This window comes from Aquila chrysaetos, chromosome 12, assembly GCF_900496995.4.
Source record: "Aquila chrysaetos chrysaetos chromosome 12, bAquChr1.4, whole genome shotgun sequence".
Taxonomy (NCBI): Eukaryota; Metazoa; Chordata; class Aves; order Accipitriformes; family Accipitridae; genus Aquila; species Aquila chrysaetos.
Window position 1 is genome coordinate 4,979,634 of NC_044015.1, and position 22,246 is coordinate 5,001,879.

Genomic DNA, 22,246 nt, shown 5'->3' on the forward strand with positions numbered 1-22,246 from the left:
CCTAACGAACCTTGGCCCGTCCTGCCAAGCCCCGACTGTCGCGCAGGGAGCGTGGCAGAGGCAAACAACTCGTCGCTCCCAAGTGCCAAGGACCTGCCCGAGTAGCAGCTGGAGCAGGAGCTTAAAGCTGTGCCTCGTGCTCAGATTTTAAGGGCCTGGAGCAAGAATCTGAGCAAAAGCCATTTCATCCTCATGCTCGACACATCACTGGCACAGCAGCGAGCAGCTGTAGGGAACCACTGCTGGTGAAAGTGAGATGCTGATGGCTGGGAAGGGGTACCTGGCACAAGGCTTCTGGAGATAAGGAAGCCATTGAGATTAGCAGATGTCGTATAGAGCAGCTGTGATGAAAATGGCTCTTTTAGGATTAAATATCTGCTATGGAGTGGGACTGGGGTATGAAGCCACAATATGGTAATTTGGGGCGATAAGTTCAGCTATGTGCTAAATAGAATGATTCAACTCACCTTTTCTGTCAAACAGCCCGTTTACTCCAGGGATAATGATCTTCCAGGCAATAAACCGGAGAAGGCAGAAGCCAGCACTGCAAGGGGCCAGCATGAGTCTCTGCACTGCTAAGGAGAGGCCAGGAAAAAGACCTCGACCCCAGTGCTCAGGAGACACAACTTTCTCACCACCACCCACACCTCTGCTCTCCGTTTCTTTTGTTAGAAAATGAGAATAATGGCAGCACCTTTGGTAAATGCTTATCTGGCATCTGTAGGAGTACAAACCACAGCATGCCACTCTTGCACCCGTCCCCAGCACAGAGGATGAGCTTCATCCATAAACGTGCTGTTCTTTTAAGGAAAAAACAACATGTGGTGGGAGACTTTGGAGGAAAATAGAGATTTCGCCATTTCCCTCTGCCAGATAACTCCGGTTACCTAGGAACAGACACACTTCTCTAATGCGGCCAGTTGTTCTCATCAAGCACAGGATGAGCATTTATTGTCTTGTGATCAGGAGAAACACACAAACAAAAACCAGAGCTCCACAAGTGACATGAAACATCGCACACATACACGCCACGTGATGCTGAACAAAACCAGGAGCCAGGTCCAGGTTAATGGTGTTAAGAGGTCTTAGAAATCTAATGTAAACATTTAAAAACATACAGAGGAGTCCAAAAAAATAAGCCACGGTAGTTCAGGCAGCGTGTTGAGTCAACTTTCTGGAATTACGGTTTCTGGCATTGAAAAGGATGGAGGGGGATGAGAGATGGCAGATCCCATCCAGAGAGGTTCATTTAAGCTCTGTAGAGATCTCACACAGTGTATGCTAATGGGGTGCGATTTTGGTGTCTGCATCCAACCATTTTCGTGGGCAGGTTCCTAAGTACACCCTCTCCCTGCATCAAGCATTTTCAACATGACTGAAGGTGGGTGCTTCAAAGCAGCCCCCCAGATTATCCAAGGGGAAGAGAGAGAAAAAAAAAAAAAAAAAAGAGAAGGAGGACGTGGAGTCCCTAGCAATGCTTCTCCTCTTGGTTCCTTTGAAATCTCCAACCTGACACACTAAAAAAAAGGACGGACACCAATCGCTTTTGAAAAATTTTGGCAAGAGGCTGAGGATGGAGAGGGGCAGGGCTGGAGGGAGCATGGTACATGGGTGCACCATGTTCTGGCTTCCAAGTATGGCCAATCTTGCATTCGGCCCAGTTAACCTCCCCTCACTCCCCTGTAGTGCAATCGTATTTCCAGGGAGTTAATCGACAGGCAGTTCTTTTATCACTTTCTGATGGCAAGTGACAAAGAACACTTAAAATTACACTTGACACAAGACGAAGGCACCTAAAAGCTTGACAATGCGATCAGGTCATGTTCTGTTAAGGCGGCTTCAAGCGTTTGTATTTACAAGCACATTGCACATTCGCAAGAAAAAAAAACCCTTGTGTTTGGAGCATGTTAAATATCCCAGACCCAGCAAAAGGCTGGTTCTGCAGTGGGGCATTAGTGTTGCTTGTAAATGGAAATTCAGGGAGGCTCTGCCCTCTGATTCATGTTTGCTTTCGTTTTGGCCCTAATAACAAAGGTGTCATGCAGACTCCAAGCTGTACTTCACTTAGTATTTACAGTATGACACAGGAAAAGTTAATAGAGCAAATGGGAAGTTCTGCAGGGGTGATGGGGAAGGAAGAGTTCTCCTTCGTGAACTAGTATTTTATTAATAAGGCACATGTAGAGACAGTTTTCAAAAGATCACTTGCAAATCAATTCCACCTAGCTAGGACAACCTCCCTGTCCCTTTCCAGGAGCCAATTTTGTTTTCCAGCTACTTAGTGTGAATTTGGAGTGAACCCACTTACACCATAACATCTCTGGCATCCCATCCGCCAGCCTGCCAAGCCAGGCAGGCTCTGGGTCTGACCCACGGCGTGCCCAACACCTCCTAAGTCTCCGCAGTGGAGCACTCCATCCTTCACAGGATCATTGGCTGAAACTTTCAGAGCCGAAGACTTTGAACACTCACTCCCTATAAAAATATTGGGAACTGACCTCCCAGTTTTGACAGGTTTGAAAAAATTCACAGCAGGCTGTTAAGGGAGAAGAAAAAACCGCAGCCTTTGCTGCTTGGATCGCTGTAGGACACAGGGGAATTGGATGGCTCAGGCTACAGGAGTCCTGATGTGCATGCACAGAATGGAGATGAACGACGAGACAGATGCTGGCTCTCAGGGAAAACAATCCTTCCCAACAGCTTGACCCTCTCTTTAGCCTATTCTTGGAGAAAGGCAAGAATCTCTCTCTCCCTGCTCATACATGGAAGGAAAGTGCTGCTGGCTACACAGACGCAGACCAGGTCTGCAGAGCTAATATCAGTTACGAGGACTAACAAGCTTTCCTCGGTCTACCAGACCCCACTGCATAATGTCTGGATTTCAACTACATCAGTAGAAGGCAGAATTAAAACTATTCATTGTAATAGAATTATTCCCAAATCACACAGGGGCCCCAGCACTGAGATCAATAGTTACCTTGCATCCGGCTACTGGCTGGGAGCCCAGAAAAAAGGGTGTCCCAAAAGGGCAAGGTGTGTCCCATAGGGCATTTCTTGGGTCAGCACAAAACCTGGATGCCACAGAAGTAGAAGTTAGATGGCGTAGAGATCTCATGCTGCCTACCTGTAACAGGGTGAACATCACCCAGGTAGCCAGATCCAAAGCCCAGCATCAGCCAGCTTTTCAATAGTTTCCAGTGGGCTTTGAATAAGGTTTTAAGCAAACAATCATTAACCAACTGAGATGAATCTGCACCTTTGAAGCACATGGATCTGGCAAAAGATTTTGGCAGCAGGGAAAGCAAGACTTCTAGCATAACAATAGGCCTAGCCAGGCAAATGAGGACTCTTGTGGACTTCACATCTGAGCAACACTCACCCACAGCAAGCACCATTATCTAGAGGATTCTTCGCCAGAGAGCGCAAGCAAATGAGGTTGTAGATTTTACAAATACCTTCGATATCACTAGTACCAAATAATTTAGGTGTTGCATTTCCCTTAGAGAGAAAATTTCCAGATTATTCATCCGGGAGAGTAAACACCAGTTGCTACTAATGCTCTGATTGCATTTGTTACAGATGACTTGGCGGTGTGCTGTGCATGTGATGAAAACTAAGCAGGGAGGCAGGAGAAGGAGCAATTGTGGTAGCGTTCACCGTTGTGAGGAAGTCAAGCCTTTTTCACGTATGGTCATGAGAGGATTCCCTCAAGCAAGGGCAGTGAACGGTTGGTTCCTCAGTCTGCAACGAGGCAAATACTGGTAACTCAATGCAAACAAAAAACTTTCTGATAAGGCCGTGCAGTGCTCTGGAGGTGGCAAGGGCTGACAGCACGTATCTTCTGCAGTGATGAGGAGACAAAAAACAAAAAAGTCCCCAAGATGACTGGGGTGCTCGGAGGGGAATGCAAATGATCTTTTCAAATAACAATAATAAAAAGACCAAAAAGAAGAGAATCCAGGCAGTTTGCAGCTGTTGCTGCTTAAGGCCATTGGTTTCCCGGGGGATAGTTGGGCACTGTGGGATACTCTGGCAGGCTGTTCCCAGAAAAATTGCTGTACTGGGCCTCCCTGCTGGGGGGGTTCCTCCATGTGCCACTGTTCCACTCATCCTGAGCTTTCTGAAAGCTTCCACCAGCCCCTCGGTAAATTTTATGTACCTAATGGATGAAAGAGAGAAGAAGAGGGAAGTCAGCAACAGGTACCCACACCTCTTGCTCAGAAGAGCTATAGTCACTTTTGTACTATATCATGTATTTGTTTCTCTCTCTGTAAAGAGCTGTATTTCCAAGGAACAAAAGCACGAAAATGTAATAATACAGTGAACAGAGGTGCAAACAGATAATATCAACCAAGACTTGAACTCATTTCAGCCACCAGTCTGGGATTCAGGTTGGGGATCCCACAGCAAGGCAGACAACCCAGGCCAGTGGGTTGAAACCTCTGTAAAACTGACACTGCTGCTTCAGCAGGGCTTCCGTCTTCTCTCCTCCTCTGCCATCAGTCTACTGAAGCTTTCCAGACAGTCCTACCTCCAAATTCTTCTTTCTGCAGGGAACCAAGGACCACTTCCCATCCTGCCACCCAGTCCCCAGTGCAGGCCATCTCGACATGCTTCACCTTTACCATCAATGACCATCCCAATGAGCAATGAAGCTTGCTTCGAGTGACATAAAGGAACATCACCACATGAAATGGTGACAACATCCAGCCCCAGCTGTCTTGTGTTATCTGGATTTGTCCTCTAGATACTCTGAGAGACACCAATTGATGACATTATAAAACCTTTAAAAGCAGTGATGGCTTACAGTGGCTGCTAAGCTGCCTGTTCGCATTACTGCCATACAAAATGCGGATACTCCAAGTCAGAGAGACACCCGAAGCACCTACCCTTAAAATGCAGATGAGCATTGCAACCGCTGACATTGTAAACATAATGGCAGGAAACAGCATGAACACAGCAGCTGCAACATTGGTGCTAAAGAAAGTAATGGCTGCCAACCATCCACTGGGAGAAACACAAAGAAAGAAAGAAGATCATTATAGCTCTCTTTTTTAAGTGTCCTTATTATCAGAAAAACTGTTTACTCGTACACAGAAATTACAAGGCAGCTTTAAAGCTCTTGAAAATTAAAAGAACAGTGAAGAAAATGGACACAATTAAATGCAGCTTAGGCAGGTATTTCCCCAAGATCTCAAATCTCGCTTGCCAGCATGCCTCACTAACCCAGTCTCAGGCCTTTAAGGGACAGCCAGCTGCACAGACTCTGGGAAGAGAAGATTTATTCCCAAGGTGCTTTTGGTTGTGCAGAGGTTGCGCATCTAGAGACCAGAACTTGGATCAGAGAACATGAGGGTCCTATGATTTACACTACATCTCTATTCCTTTGATGGCAATAACCAGGTAGGGCAACTGGAGAGCATCAGTAGTTAACAAAACAAAATGCTATATAGAGTGCTAGGACTTTCTGTTATTTGTAGTTTCAGCAGGAATTGCTCTCAAGTCTCTAGAGACAGACAGTTAAAATGCCAAACAATTATAACATAACCAGGGACAGACACTAAAATGCTCCCATTTATTTTAGGACAACTCTCACAATACTTGCTCTATAGGCCAACAGTGAGTCATCATGCACTGCTCACCATGTGCTGCGAATACTTTGAGGGCAATGCTAAAAGAGGATCAGATGAATCTTGAAACTGACTGGTTAAATGTTAAAAAGAAATGGACATTGTAGGTAGGTGCTAAAAAGAACACGCAGGTGAAGATATCTGACTTCTGCCAATACAGGAACTCTTGCAATAAGCAGCAATGGAAACAAAATTGTGTACTCCATGAACAGAAACCTTCTTTCACTCCACCCTGTACAGACTCCCACCAGTTTCTCAAAAGTTCGTGGAAACAGCCCATAGCCTGAAACTGTCAGGCATGGGAACCAAGTGCTCAGCTATAAGACTGTAGGAGCATCCTGCTTACCAAGCTCCCCATCCGGAGAAACCAATCGCCTGCAGGACCGTGAGAATAAACTGTGCACCAAAGATGAAGAAAAAGGCCATGAAATTAAATGAGCTGTCCGACCTGTGAAGGAAGAGAGGAAGTTAGGGGGAGACTGGCACCTCATGTTACTTCACTGATGTTTGACCCCATCACATACAAACCCTGAAACGTGGTATCTCAGAAGAGATCGCTCTACAGCTATGTACTTTGAAGGCTACTCCTCTTTCCCTCACAGTGAAAGCGCACAGATCCATGAATCATCAGCGCCTAATCACTTCCAATAAGCCTGGCTCCTGCAATTGCTCTACTAAAGTAATTGCATATATGATGACACATGAGGAGAGGCGGTCTCCTGCAGAACAGAGAGTGCCTGAATCATTTCTCTGACCAAGCATCTGAAGACAGCACAGCCTGACACCTGTGCAGCTCAGACACTGGCCAGTAGGCACGAGGAGGCCCGAACACTGGCAGGCAGACTTTGCCCATATGCTAAAAGTGATCATTGAGCATGAGAATTCCAGCTGGGAATGTCTCAGTGGCTGCTCGTCATCACACTTACACGTCCATGGTTAATAATCCAGCACTGGGACATAATAGGAGGAAAAACAGCCATGCGAGAAGTAGGTGGTACCCTGTCTGGGGAAATGCAGAAGCATGCTTTCACATCTTTGCAGGCTCCACATCTTCAGGTTGAGAGGGTCCTGAATACGTGAGGTCCTTTAATTTATGCAGGTATAATAGACAGCACGAATATGACCCCAAACAAGAAGGCTGACCAGATACATTCACGGTCTCTCTGTCATGGGTGCACTGGGGCACAGCACTGTCTTGCCCAAGTTTTGGCTCTGCCACAGAACTGCAGCAGAACATCTTCATCCCATTAAACCAGCTATGTTGATGAGCCAACCTTTCACTGTAAGCCCAGGCACATCTAAAACTCCCCAAACTATCATTTTTAATGATACAAATGATTCCCATTCTCTCAAGAACTCAAAGGGCCCATGATTTACACAACAGATTTACAAAAAACACTTCAGTTGCTTATGACGCAGCTTGGTGCAAGGGGGAGTTTAAAAAAGTGCTCCAGTCATTCCCAGCTCCTGCTCAAACCCTGAAAGTATTGAAATGTTTATTATTTGAATTATTGTTATTATTTTAATGTTTATTAGTATTATAATTCTAGCCCCTAATGACTAAAGAGGAGATGAGGGAGGCAGGACCCCAGGCTCTGGAGAGGTCAATGCAGTGGACCCTGACTAGTCTGACACGAGTAGAAAAGCCTCCAGCCAGACCCCTGCCACTCTGAGCCATGTGTGTTGGTACAGTTAACTTCTATCTTTCAAAAGATATCCACAGAGATGCTGGAAGAGAAATTTGCCATCCCTGAGTATCCTCATGATCCCGCCCTTCAAATATCACCTCAGAGTACAGCAGTGTGAAAGAAATACTTTAAACATGGACTGTTCACAGTAGTGCCTATCATAATCCAATTAACAAGGATTAGGCTCGAAGCTGAGCCTTCAAACAGACTTTTGCAACTACAACCTGAAAAGGGCTGGAGGAGTCTTCATTTGAAAGGATCTGTGGGAATTAGTGAGGATACACAGAAAAGGTGATTTCTGATCCAGCTTTCTGGTGCAGATTTGCAACAGCTTTGCCCTAGTGCCAAAGCTCTGCAGCTAATTTAATTTTGGATGCAGATGTATGACGATGGTTTTACGAAAGCATCCTCGCAGTACATGATGCCAATATTGAAGGGTTGCGTCTTCCCTGAACAAGCATAGCAAGTGGGTCTGACCTCACTTTCTTGAATCACGACTAGCTGCAGTCCCACAAGAAACAGTGCTGCCCCACTGCAGTGTTTTTCAAGCCTCTTCTACAACTGATGTCAAAGTCAATGATCTCTGGGCTTGCCAGTCTGTCCCTAGGGCTTATTCTTTTTTTAACTGCAGAAGTCTTTACACAGAGTAACCTCAGGGACCTTTCAGTATTCAGTTGCATAAACACATACAAACAACATTAAAGAAATAATTAGAAACGGTCCTTGTGAAGCCCAGAGGAGGTCAATGGGGAGGAGTAATTTTTCCCAGACTTCAGAATGGAAATTGCTCTTTGAACAGAGCTCTAGCCAGCACTCGGAGGCCCTCGGGTTTCTGAACTAGGGATGGGGACAAAACCCCAGCCCCAGAGGGCAAGAGTTCAGAGCTGGTACTTTCACGTCTTTTAAAACTTTCAGATGAGTCCAACCCAGGGGCCTTCCGTTTCCGTCAGAAATAATCCTCCCCTGTACTCCATGATGTAGTCACTGATGTTTTAAGCACCACCAGTGCATTAACTGCCCAGTGTTGTTAGTATACAAAGCGTAAATTCGGAAGAGCATTTAAACAATTAATTGAGCATGTGCTAAATAGATAAGGCCCCACCTGCCAACTCCCATTTCTATCAGCTGCTTTTGCTGTTATCTAAACCAACTCATCACAGAATCTGGTGAATAATCAAAATCCAGAGTATTCTGGTAATGGGGAACCAGAAGGAGCTTCCCCTTCAGGGTCCAAATCCCTCACTGGTGTGTGGGGTCTGCTGGTGACCCGCAGTCTGACACTGGGCAGGTCCCTCCCCTCCTCTGTGCCTCCTCTCCCTGTGTCAGGCTGGAAACTGCTTGGGACCTTCATGGCTCTGACAAGCATTATGCATTAATGTCTGAATAATGCCTTGTGATCCACTGCAAGCATGAGCAAATGCAAATGATTATTAATTAAAGTGAAAATGTAGGATGGCTTTAAATATTTGTGGAGTTTCAGAAGGACTCGCTCCAGGGAACTGCTTTTATCTAAAAAGCAAAGCAGCCAAGGTCTCAAGTATCTAGAGACAAAAAATAGAAGAGTTCTCAAAAACTAATAACTTAATAGTCTTCCATCAAAATAAGCCTCAATGAAGCTTTACCAAATTAGTATCTACCTTAATGCTATATATGAGGGTGCTGCAAAGCTCGAGATATTTAAGTAAAATATGAATTTCATCCTCATGAAAGTGGAAAACTACTCGCTGCTGCTCACCTGCAATCCTAGGCAGGTAACGCTCAGTCCTACATCTAGTGTTTAAAAGTAGCCACATTGTTCTTCACTTTCGAAAGTAAACAAGAGATTCAGACATCAAGTCCTTAAACTTCATCCCAGACAGAAAGATCTCCATAGGGGCACTCCCCAATAACAACACATCTCTCTCCCAGAGGAAACCGAAACAAACTGCTTCATGGGCTTCTACTTACCGAAAGGCTTTGTACGCAGGTCGGAACCAGCAGACATAGCCACAGGGACTGAAGAGGATAAGCCAAAGGATGGCCAAACCAAAATTGACCCCATAGCCTCCTCCGATCCACCATGCCAGGCATGCAATTATATTCACTACTAGCGTGATGCAGTAAACTGTAAAGAGGGCAGAGGAAAGAACATGAGGTTGCGCAGTTTCATATCTTCACGCAAAAAGGAAACAAACACCTGGTGTTATAATAGGAAGGGTCCATGCTGCAGTGGGAAACTCAAGCCCAATAATGCAGCCGCTCCAAGTGAGTCGCAAGTTCCCGCGTGGCCGCAGGAGCCAGCAGCACAGACACAACTATCTCCAGAGACAGTGCTGTGGCAGAGGCATGAGGAAACTCTTTTGGGACTTGCCAGAGGATGGAGAGCTGGGTAGCAACCAGTGCGACAAATACAAGACTCAGGCCAGTATTATTGTGAATTATGAGCTAGGTTCAATTTGCATTTGTAGCAAAATCCCTTTATGAGAGGAGCAGGGTGTAAAACCTGCACCCTGCACCCAGCTGCAGTATGTCTTTGGTCTCTGTGCTTGCTGAGGCTGCTTCAGGAGCTATTACAGACCCAGCACAGTGCCTTGCAGGCTCTCTCTCTACTTCCCTGGGCCTCCGAGGAAGCCTGGAAGTTAGCTTCAGGGCTTGTAAGTGCTGCCTTGAGCAAGGGGATAAGCAAACTCCAATCAGGCTGAGAACATGGGACCATAGGGGTGGCTTAAAGGCCTTTTCACATCCCTGTTCCTGCCACTTGGATAAAAAGGCACAGTTGACAACAGCCCCCAGAGTGCTGTGCTAAGGAGACGTGCACGAAGTGATGCTGGTCCCCCCTTTCCCTGAAGCTCAACAGCACTGCAAAGGGGGGGCTGCACACTTCCCAGCTTTCACAGGCTGAGCTCAGTTCCCATGCCAGGGGCTCCCTGCTTTCCTCCACGAGCTCCCCTCAATACTCCAGGGACTCCCTGCAGCTGTCCCTGCACCCCCCCAGGCTCTGCCAGTGTTGAAGAGGCTTAGCCCAATTACAAGCTCGTATTTTGGAAAACAGGTGGTAACTTAAAAAACTTTGCGGTAACCTGTATCAATTAGCACAGATAAAGAGAAATGAGAAGGTGGAGGGTCCAAACACAACAGATCCTTCAGTACTGCCTGGTGATGAGCTCGCAGTAATACTCTGGACGCTGGCCTCATTTATTCAGTCAAAATTAAATCCCTGAATTTCTCTTCACCCGTGTTAAGTGAACTGGTGGCTCTGCAGCATGCCTGCACATCACTGGCTTGGTCCTCTGACACCTGACGCCAGCCTAGCCTCTTTCTCTTTCCTCCTCTTGGCACAGACCCACCTGCCTTCACACAGCCCACGGGCTGCTAACAACTGCAAAGTTGTGTGGTCATAAAATAGTATTGACAACACAGTCAGGAGAATCTAGCATGGAGAGCATCTGAACCCAGCTGTTGCTTGTGACATACAAATTACTTGCGAGTTAAAACAAAACATTGTTTTACTACAAAGAAAATTTCTTCTGAGTAGCTAACAACAAGGTTTTAGATGCAATGGTTTGGATGTATCTTAATATTGGGGGGAAGAAAGAATTTTCATTATTTAAATTTCATTTCTACAGTAATTAGCTGTACTTCTCCAAATGTTTATTTTCAGAAGTCATTTATTCTCCAAGAGTTACTTAAAAAAACAAGCCACCAAGCCAAGAGCACCTATAAAGTGTTAAGGAACTTCTGGTTCTCCCTGCACGTCAGGTAGGAGTTTGTTCTCCGGTAGTGGGAGCTCTGGTACAGACTTCCCCAAATCACCATCCACCTTAATAAAATGTTCACATCCAATTAAAGTAATGAGCATTCAACCTTCTAGCAACGACTTCTGTGTTTCCATTTTTAACACCGGCCTTTTCTTGTTTACTGCCCTTCCTCCATATGTGTCTCTCCATCCTATCCCATCCCATACCAAAAAGTCTGGGAGACCCCAAAAGAAAGCGTGCTGCAGATGGAAATTTAAAACTCCTGATGAAAATGCCAGGTCTCCTCAGCCATGCGTAGACTAGTTGCCCAAATGGCTGGCACCTTTCCAGCCTGCCATTAACTTGAATGAGGGACGCTTTGTTTAGGGAGAGTCACAGACAAAGGCAGCTTTACAGCATGCAACATTTAACCAGTTAGTCTGAAGGGACAAGCAGTTTCTTCAGGCAAGAAAATTACAGAGCTCATTTCAGCATCTCTAAATAACGAAAGAACAATGGAGTGATAGATTATGCTATTATTTATGCACACAAATCTCTCTCATACACACATCCTATGCATCTGGAATAAAAGCCATGCCACCAAATGCATATCTGGCAGAAAACAAGCTTTCCTTCAGTGAGAAGGGTAAATAGGATGACAAGCATTTGGGGAAAAAAAGATAAGCAAGGCAAAAAGATTTTTAATCTTCCAAAGCATTCCCTTTGGTTCTATAGGCCTGCCACACCATTTTTCATCCGATTTCATTCCTTGGAGAAGAATGGTCAATTTTCATTACTGGCTTTTGAATGGCTAAGCCAGACAACACAAGCTCAGAGCCAGGAGGTCTGTTCCTACAGAATATCAGCAAATCACTAGCTGTGACCAAGAGGATCAGCGCCCTTCTCCAGCAGGACGGGGAATGTTTTGTGGGCTATGGATAGCTAAGGAAGAGACAGCATACGGCTAGAAGACACTGCTTCAATTGGGAAGGGAAATGCGTAGATGGCACAAACAAGGGGGAATTTCAGCCTTCCTATAGCAAGGTGGGGAGACAGGTAGCAAGCATACGGGCCATATTTATTTTCTTACCTAAAATTCTACTCAGTTTAGGTGAATTGGGAATTACTTTAAGCAGGCTATTTTGGGGAGTAAAACATCACTTAACATTAATAAAGGTATCAAATGTGGTCTGGATTTTTCCTCCTCAAATTTACTAATAGACTTTTCTAGCACTGATACTCTCTCCTTTCTTCAACAGCAGCTCTGCGGCAAAGATTCAAGGCACAGCAGCTTACAATTTGGGCATAAAGTTATATTACAGTATTTTAAGATGAATCATCGTTTCTCATCAACTTATTCCAGTTGAAACCTTAAAGCACTTAAGTCATCAAGATCTGTATTTTTTTACTACACACATAGGTTTTGCTAGCACAGGTTTCTTATTCAACTTACAGATCCATACGTGGTAGATTCTCTTCACCAGAGACTGATAATCGATGGGAATTTCATCAGCAACATTCTGGTAGAAACATGGTTTCAGAGGAATAAACTTGGGGAGCGGTGGGAAGTTATTCACCTTTTCTACAATGCAGAACACAGATATTAGCTGAATGCAGAAACATTCTGATATGGCTGAGCGAGTGTAATATCCTCCACACCTTCCCAATACACACCCATGGACCCCTAGGTCAAGGGGACTCACAAGAATCAAAAGAGAAAACCATTTCCAGCTCTAGCCTAATTCAGGTTACTCACCAAAGCGTGTTCATCCTCACGCTGGACACCAAACACTTTGCTCTCCTCCCTCAGCAGTGGACACAACATTTAAACTAGCACATGCAAGGCTTAGAGCAAGGAATAGAAACGAGATAATAAGCAACACGTGGATTTGATACCTTTACACATCAGTGTAAAGTTGTGTGAAAGGCCCTGCAAGACAAAAACCTTAAAATAAGCTCCAGGATAGGTTCCTCAGGAAGGGAGGAGAGGCCAGCAACATCTGGGGGAAACAGCCTGCACAGAGGTTTTTAGTTACAACTTCTCAGTAAACCAAAGCAAGAGGAAAGGCTGGCAGTTGGCCAGACAAGCAGATTTATGTTCAGACACAAGCTCTGAGTAGGTGGGCTTGCTGGCACATGGATCAGGCCTTAGGACGTGTAGTAGATACGTCCCTGTGACAGTAAGGAAGGGTGCCTTTGGAAAGCATCTCAAACTGCAATTCAGTACTCAGATTATCATCCAGTTCCGGGAAGGCAAGTCAGATGTCAGGGATGATTTTGTTGTGACAAGACTCATGAATGTACCCTTTTTTCTTTAAAAGTCAAGTTTTTCCTGTAAGGTTAAGCTCCGTGAAAAAAAAAGAGGAAGAAAAAAGCTTTGCATTCAGATGCAATAAATCAGCAAATGGAAGTGATATGGTGAAGAAAACCTTACCTTGAGAAGAAATTATGTTTTAAAATCAAGTAATTAAAAGCCTAAATCCTCTGCATTTAAGCTGCTGTCAGCTTCTAGACAGATGCACAGATTTGTCTGTGTATATATATGTGCCTGGATATGGGTTTCTACATGTTTGGGAATGTTTGCTCTTGCCTTCCAGTGCTGATTAAAGTTTGATTTCAGGGCATTGTGACTAATTGTTTCTAGTCTACTTCAGCCTCAGTAAACAGAATTAAAAACAACTAGAGGAAGAGATGAAGAATGTCCTGGGAAAACCTCCAAATGGCACAGAAGACGAGAGGAAATGTCTGAACAAGAACTGTCAGCACAAGAGTTCCCCTTCTCTTGCCATTATGTCTGTGTGAGAAGACATTTTGCAGGAGCAGCTTCTTAGCTTCATTTGAAGGTTGGCAGGGAAGAGTCTAAAGCTGTAAGCCATGCTTTAGGAAAGAAAAGGCTTCACTTCATGTAAAGGAAAGGCATATTTTCACACAGAAAATATGGTGAGGATAACGCCCACTGTGAGTACATCAGAATTCAATATGGAATAAAGTCTGAAGTCATCAGCCCAACTTGACTTTTCAGTAGATTTTTTCTTATAAAAACAAACATTAAGTAAGTCTTCTGCCCCTCCTCACCCATCTCCGCTAAATGCATTTTACATTAATTCAGATGCCCTCTAAAGCCAGGATTAGTTACTGGTTAACACCTACTGCTGACCCCACCACATGTAGCGCTGATGTCCCACAGCTGATGTCAAAGTCCACAGGAATTTGGACTTCTTCATACTAATTTTTTTGTTTGCTATAAACACCTAGCGGGCTTTCTCCCGGACAGTCTGTCTCAGCAGCCTACAAAAGGACATAACAATGCTGGGTCAAAGGAAAGGAAAGGGGCACAGCTTTTAAAGCTAAAGACACAGCTCCCTAGGGAAGTCAGTAAGACTAAGATTAACCAACCACAGTAAAAGCAGACTCTCTAACAATCTTTTTTTTTTTTTTTTTTGAAGGATGAGGAAAATTTTGTTCTGTCCTTCTTCAACAGCTGAAGCTGCAGCTAGTTACTTTGGTTCTGCTCTCTTCCATTTTCTCTCTCCCACAGTACAGATCTGTCATGGGCAGTAGAGCTGCTGCCAGCCTCTAGTGCAGAAGTCCCCGAATGGTGGGGCCAAAACCAACTGTCCTGCTGGGCACCAGCCACTGCAGTTTGTCTTTTTTCAAGCTCACAAAATGCTCAAAATAATTCCACAATTGTTTGCTAGGTGCAAGATTGGGATCATACCTCTTCTCTGTTGCTGCCCAGCTGCAAGAAGCCAGAGGACCGCTTTCTCCCACCCAGAGACCCTGTAGTTTTCAACTGTTCTGGGTTACTTCCAAGAATAGATGAAAAGAAATCAAATGAAAATACCCCTTTTCATGTCTGACTGCATGGCATGGAGTGCTACAGCACTCCCATCGAGGCTAGGATCAACACATTAGATCAGCAAGCACAATCCGTGCTTTCAAAAACCAAACTGTAGTACCAATGAACAGCAGCCATATGGAAGTCCTGGACTTTCTCTTATCTTAAAAAAGTTGGGAGGAATTTTGTTACTAATTTCACTACAAGTAAAATTAAGATATATTAATATCAATAGTATAGCTAGGAACGCTGTGGAAAGCTGTTCAGCCTCTGTAAGGAAGGAATTATTCTCATGTACGTTTTTGTGAATAAATTCCATCCTCATAAAACTTTCAGACAAGTCACACCTGAGCCTTTATCGCTAGAACAGTAACCTCAGCTGACAAATCTACAGTGGATACAGCGTAAAAGTGAATGTGACCAAGGCAAGAAAAGAGAAGTAGCTGAAGAGCTTTAGGGATCATTAAGATCTCAGGAAGGGACATATGTCGCATACCTGATGCATTACAGCCATCACAGCATACTGAAAAACATTTTCTGAAACCATTCTCCCTACGTTGTCATATTTTGAGGTGCTCTTACCTGCCATTTCTATTAGGAGTGTTCCCTGGCGAAGTTTCAAACAGACAGCAATGGATCTATTGGAGAAAGAAAATCAGGTGAGCACATGTCACTAACCAGCACCCAAAGAACCTCCTGGAATGGGGAGTATCTCCAGCACAGTGTTTGATAGAATGCAAGCCTGGGGTTCCCACTACAAACTACTCTTCTCCAGTTGCCCAAAGTAGGAGTGCTGGAACCTTACAGGAAGGATCACAGTATATCCTTGTTCATACGAAGCTCCACCTGGTAGCATCTCATTCAGCACAACCCCACTGTCAACCACTTTTAAGGCTCGTATAATTCAGTAGCAAACAAATGTGCTCTTAGTGGCACCTGGCAAAGGCTGAGGATGCACAGAGAGCCACTGCCAGAACATGTGTACCTTCCAGCTGCAGCCAGACAACAAGTTGAGACAGACAGGTCTGGGCAGGACCCAGCAAAGCACACACATCGGAAGAGAAATTTGTACGAGCTCACCAGACTTAATGCCTCATTTAGGTGTTGATATGATTTGTTGGCTCCTGGCTCTCTGTGGACCTTCCCAGCTGCTGAAACAAAAAGATAATCACTGTTAGCTGGGAAGTAAACTGCTGTTAAAAAAAAAATCAGCTGGTACACAAAACCCGACATCCCTCATTACTTTAATAATTCTGCACAACCCTTCTTAAAATGCAGATCCATTCTTCCTGCTACCACCATGGAACATGACCGTAATTCTGGAAGAATCAAATCCTGCAAAGTTCACTCGGCGTCAGCCGTGGTGCAGATTTTGGCAGAACTGATCACACAGATGAAAGCCGCAGAGAGGTCAGTGGTGAGCTTTGATTCTACCCCTTCTTCGTTAAGGATAAAAACACCGTGTGACCCTACCTGCAAATCCCAGAATGGAAACACAGAATACTACAAAACAACCCTCTAAACCAGCACTGCAGGGTCTGACAAGAGTTATCAAGAATGAAGGAAGTCTAGACTAAAAACTGCCCCTACAAAAACACAACAAAGACCACACGCTGCTGCTGCCGGCACCGACAGCAACCACAGCACCGAGGTCAGAATAGCTGCGCTCTATCCAAAGCCCTCGGGATTTACAGCAGCTCATTTCCCTTTTCTGCACCTCTGTGCTGTCCTCCTACGTGCCCCATGTATGGTCCGGAGGTTGCAGAGTTTACACTGGCACAATTATTTTGTTGGGGTTGCATTTACTTTCCTTTCTAATTAAGCTACTCTAGCACAGTCCTTGGTGGAGACAACAGCACCCTGGTAAGAAGCTGTACAGGCAGCTTATTCTTCCTGTACGTAGAGATGCAGTTATATACAAGCTTAACTACCTCTACATAGAGAAGAAGATATTATTTTGCCTGTACCAGTCTAAAGAAGGCAATAGAGTGTGGACAGGAAAGCTATGTCACTCCGGAGCTGGGACTCCCTGGTTAAAGGCTCTCATGCGGGGGCCCCACCGCCGCTGAAGCCTCTGGGCTTTCCCACAATACCGACATTACCCAGTGTCTGACAGGCGTTTTATAACTTATGATTTAGAAATGGAAGCATTTTGCTTTGCCTTTTTAAAATGTGTGAATAGAAAATAAAGTATGAAGACAGTTAAGAATACAATTAAAACTTCACTCCACCCATTTGCAGCTGCTCCCAGTTGAAATCCGTAAATTTGGGGGAAAGAACAAATGACACGCAAACACCAGTTATGCTAAAGCACTAAGAGAAAAGAATCTTTCCCTGAAAGATGAGCAAATAAGTAAGGTCCACCTTCAGAAGAGGATTATTTAGTTTATGTGCTTCAGTGCTGGTGTCTGACAGCTGCAGAGTGGCAGGAGTCATCAGTCTGTCCACTGGAAAAGGGACCAGAAGGAAAGACCAAGGGACACATTCCTGGCTTGATGGGGGCATCGTGGCCAAACAGTAGCTCTTGGGTGCCCTCCCTTCACAAGAAGACAACTGCGGTGCAGTTGAGTGGCTTTAACTCATATAAATGAATAAAAAAACCAGAGACGATGGAAAGCAGCATTCTAGTGATCCAATCCCTTCTTGTCTTACCCAGTTGTTCTCATTTACCTGCCCGTTTCCTAATAAATCTCAGCCACGGTTTAATGCTTTGAAGACAGCGATGATCCTTATGGGTCCCTTCCAACTTGAGATATTCTAGGATGCTATGTTTATCATGTAAAGAAGCTACGACTGAAACTACCAAATATTCCTCTCTTCAGCAGCCTTTGCTTTTATGAGTAATCTCACAGAAGTTCCTGGGACAACAGCTGCAATTTTTCTAAAGAAAGATGTGATTTGGAACCCCAAAGCAGCATTAAGAATATTTCTTTCTGCAAGGACAAGCGCATACAACCAACTTTTACACTGAATAATCAGTTCCTGAAATGCGTTGACCTTCCACTGGTTCAGCTGCAGCGAGACTCCAGCCTAGCTCCTGGTGAAAGGAAAGGGAGCTTTACCCCATGGACACCTACAGCAGCAAGCTCAAACCTTTTGAAGGTTTTGAACCTTTGAACTCAGACTCCAGGATCCAACCCAATGACATTTTTGTTCAGTGCTCTGAGATATATTTGCACAGGAGTCACTGTTTTCATACCTCCCCAGCTCACCACTTAATTTGGGCAGGATTTCTGCAAACTCTTAATTGCAGGGTCTCGGTATGACAGGCCTCAGATATAAAGTCAGGGAAAAAATCTTGTGTCTAATAAGTGATGACGTTGCTCAGCTCAGACAGCCAGTGGCTAAAACTCCTTTAGGGGGAAAATTTCACTGTGCAGCCTAAACATCCTCAAGTCAAGGTCCAGTTGCAAGATCCTGGCATAAGGAAATAGATTCGCAGCAAATACAGATAAACAGGTGCATAAACAGGTATCATCCAACCACGCGTGAATTTGTGCAAGATAACAACAAATATAAATAAGCTCTCTATTCACCGGAACATTTTCAGTTTAATTGGGAATAGACAAAACCCAACATCCTGCACTCCACTATTTGCGGAGGGAGGAAAAAACCACACACGCTAAGGAAACCACGGTGTGAAGTGAACTTCCTTTTTCCACTGTGCTCATCCGCAGTCAATGAATAACTCCAAAGTTTACAGTCCAATGTACATGACTCACAAGAGCCCACTGGACACAGTCGGAGCTTTTCTTCAAAATGCCCTGTGTCATTTTAAGAGACAGCATTTCCCTTTAAACCAAGACACGTATGCAAGCAGCACTGTTTTTCTAGGTGGACAACAACATGATTACTTTGAATGTGACTTGACTGTGAAACACATTCCATCTCTGACTGGGGAAAATTTTGTGAAGGAATACCCGCGGCAATCTGTTTGCAGCACATTATATGACTGCATGTATGTTGCTATTTAGTCCCCTTGTTTATTCTGCCTATATTACAGTAAATAGTTTTAAAAGTTTCAGTTATTTCTCACTACTTCTTTCTCCAAAAAGAGAGAAGGGCAGTAGGGGAAATAATAAAGGACTGGCCAAAAGAGGAGTGCTGAACTCATTCCTGCTTTGCCATAAACCCAGCTGGTGACCTGGGCCAAGTCCCCTAAGACCAGATTCACAGGACACCATCTCCTCTCATGCCATGTGCAGATGTCCCAGCCAAACCCAGAAGAGCCCGACATCCTAAGCTTTCCATCCAGCAAAATTCACCAGCTTCTGAAGTCTTGCTTTAGGATATTTTCTGTACTGCTTTTATATTTTCATTCTGATATGATGACTGTAGCGAGGCTAAGAGCTTCTACACCGATCTGTACTCAAGGGTTTAATCTAGAGTACTTTGCCAAAAGCAAATCAAGGGGCAGGATCCGTATGTAACAGCAATGGCAGAAGAACTTGCCAACACTCCCTTGTAAGACAATGATTTAATGATTTGAACGCAAGCAGAATGAGAAGACATGGGCACAACGCACACCTCCTGAAAGTGGCTCAAGCTTACCCCTCTGGTGAGGGTTATCACCAGAGACCAGGCTTTCGGAAGTCACTTCACACTGCAAGCCGGCAGATCCCAGACATTTCAGAAGAGCAAATGGCCTAAAAGCAAGGGCACCCCACAGGGATCTCGGAGACGTGGATTTGAAACCACCAGGCTTGGCAGGGAATCAACGCAGCCTCCAGTGCTCCCGAGACAAGCAAATGCCTTGCTCGTATGCCTCTCCAGTTGTATTTAAAAAGAAAGTAGTGACTCTGCACTGGTTTTAAGAGAAAAGGCTGGTTTGAAGTCTCATTCAGAGCCCAACTTTTATCAGGAACTTCCCAAAGACCCCAAAGCAGCAGAGGTCACTCTGCAAAGCACCAAAACGCTTGGCTCAGCTTTATGAACCTAGACTCTGTATAGCTGATACAGTTTGTATATGATAGTGTTTCCTCTCCCCACCGCAGGCTGCCAACCCTCGCAGAGTGGGACACTGCCCCTTCAGTGACACCAGCGCAATGCTTGCAGTGCCGTGCTTCAAATTACATGAGGCAACAAAACCAGCAAAAAAAGTAATGCCAAAAGCCGCCCAGCACGACCAGTGAGAATGGGGAAACTCTTTATGGCAGCACTGCCGCTGAGAAAACACACAGGGAACAATAAAGTTAGCAAGGGTTAGCCTTCTCCAACACCAGTACAACAGACAGCTCCAAGTTACGGGAGCCCCTTGGGGACTCCTGGCTGTACAGGGTATTTTGCTGCCCCCTCTCCCCCCATCCTGGAGCTGGTGAGAAAGCACAATCGGAAGCAATTCCCCTCAGGTCTCTCCCAGCCTGTTTACACAGCCACATCTACTGCCTCAGCAGATGGGCAGAAGCCTTAATTTAGGTTCTATGGAACCCGCAGCAGACAAATATTTGACTTCGGTATGACCGATTCCAGAAGTAAAGCTCGGCTGCTCAGAGGCAGAACCACAGAAGGCTCAAGAGGAAGACAGAAAGCACAGAAACACACGTGTTCAGGGCACAAGACTATTCCACCGCTTGTCACCTGCTCAGACTGGCCTCACATAGAAGACCTGGGCTGCAGACAGTAGCAACATTAGTTGGCCCAGAATAACACTAAAAAGCAGATAAATTAATCCATCAACTACCTGTTTAATTTCTAACTCACTGCTCTCTTCATCACAGGGTCAGCTAAGAGTTTCTTGAGCTAGTTAATGCTCACAAAAAAGCTAAGACCAGAGAGGGGGAAATAAAATTACAACATCCATGTTCTGTCTGTATCAAGGGCAACACGTGAAAGAGCTGGTACCCAAACCGTGCACGTCAAAAAGCTTCACCCTCGCTCCTCACAGCCCCTGGAGAATCACTTACATGAACTTCCCCTGCAGGAGCCGTGCAGCTGGCCTGTGCTCACCCTGCCCCTCGGGGAGAGGATGGAGAGCGCAGCCGGGGTGCTCGCAGCCCCCGAGGGGATGGCAGCAGCCTCGACCCACCTGCCATCGTTCTCCACGGGGGGCACGGGACCCCCTCCCCCCCCCCCCCGCCGGGGCTGTCTCCAGCACCGCCCGCACACGCTGCCCCCGATAGCTGCTCCCCCCGGAGCTGACCCCAATCCCTCCCCCCCCCACCAGAGCTGTCCCCGATTCCTTCCCCACACATGCGCCAACCCCCCTGACCTGTCCCCAATACTTCCCCAAGCACAGGCTCCCCCGACACCCCCTCCCCTAACGCCCCCCCCCGCCGCCCCCGTTAACCCCATCGCCGTTGCCCTCAGGGCTGCTGTCCCCGTTACCCCCTCCCTGTCGTGTGTGTCCCGTCCCGTGTGTCCCCCCCCCGGGCATTCCCCGCTGCCCCACCGCCAGCCCCCGTTACACCCCCAGGGCAGAGGTAGCTCTGTCACACCCCCCCCCCACCCCGCCCCCGCCGACCCTCCGGGGGCGGCCCCGCTACACCGCCAGTCCCCGAGGCCACCCCCAGCTCCCCCTCCATTCCTCCTCCGAGGCTGTCCCCGCTGCCCGCCGGCCCGGCCTCTCCCCGTCCCCCCGCAGCCGCGACCCCGGCCCGGCGCTCACCGTGCCCACCTCAAAGCGCAGCGGCCGGCGCCCCGCTCCCCCGAGCCCGCCGCGGGGTGCTCTGGGAAAGAGAGTCCCTCCAATGGCTGCCGCCGCGGCACTCCGCCGCGTCGAGGACTACATTTCCCAGCGTGCCCCGCGGCACGCCCTCACCTCTCGACACGTGGGGGGCCAGCCGGCTACGGGGCGTGGGCTGAGGCGCGGCTGACTCCGCTACGGGGGCCGAGAGGGACAGAATTGTCAGGGGGGCGGGAGGGGCGCGCAGGGGCCTCGGCCTGGTCCCCGACCCCGACCCCAACCCCGACCCCGACCCTGTCCCCGTCCCCGCCGGGGAGGCTTCGCCGCCCCGGAGGGGTGGGTTTGTCACAGCCCCTTTCCCAGAAGGCTGCGTGGGCCGGCCCGGGGGGTGCGTGGACGGCCCCTGAGGGGTGAGAGAAGCCTCAGCGGAGAGGCCGCCGCGGTCGGACAAGGCTGAGCCCCCCCCAGGGACCCCGGTCCCCTCGCCCTGACCCCTGCATAACTGTTAAAAACCCCAGCAGTGAGGTGCCCGCACCCCTCAGCACGACTAGGTGCTGCCTGCCCGCCTCAATGTTGGCACCGGTTTCTTTTTGGGTAGAGAGAGCGGGTTTGGAATGGGGGGGTTCGTGCCGTGTCCCCCCCCTGCAGAAGACACACCGGCACCAGAGCTGCTTCAGAGGCACCCACGGGCTCCGTCTCCAAACAGCATTTACGGCACCCAGCCGCCGGCTCTCGCCAAGTTTTGGTTCCAG

General features: G+C 46.7%; 1 protein-coding gene across 5 annotated transcripts; it reads right to left on the reverse strand.

Annotated features, from left to right (window-relative positions):
- Positions 1-915: 915 nt before the first annotated feature.
- Positions 916-21,583, reverse strand: SCAMP4 (secretory carrier membrane protein 4). Of its 5 annotated transcripts, none has more exons than XM_030033206.2 (8): positions 21,486-21,583; positions 15,953-16,020; positions 15,455-15,510; positions 12,488-12,616; positions 9,266-9,422; positions 5,977-6,078; positions 4,890-5,007; positions 916-4,159 (listed from the first exon to the last, which is right to left on the reverse strand). In XM_030033206.2, exons 3-8 carry the CDS (start codon positions 15,459-15,461, stop codon positions 3,983-3,985), a joined length of 690 nt encoding a protein of 229 aa, XP_029889066.1. In that variant the 5' UTR covers positions 15,462-15,510; positions 15,953-16,020; positions 21,486-21,583; the 3' UTR covers positions 916-3,982. The 5 variants fall into 5 exon arrangements, with proteins under 5 accessions (XP_029889066.1, XP_029889067.1, XP_029889068.1 ...); XM_030033207.2 differs by having other exon boundaries at positions 15,953-16,023; positions 21,486-21,550; XM_030033208.2 differs by having other exon boundaries at positions 21,477-21,525.
- Positions 21,584-22,246: the final 663 nt, after the last annotated feature.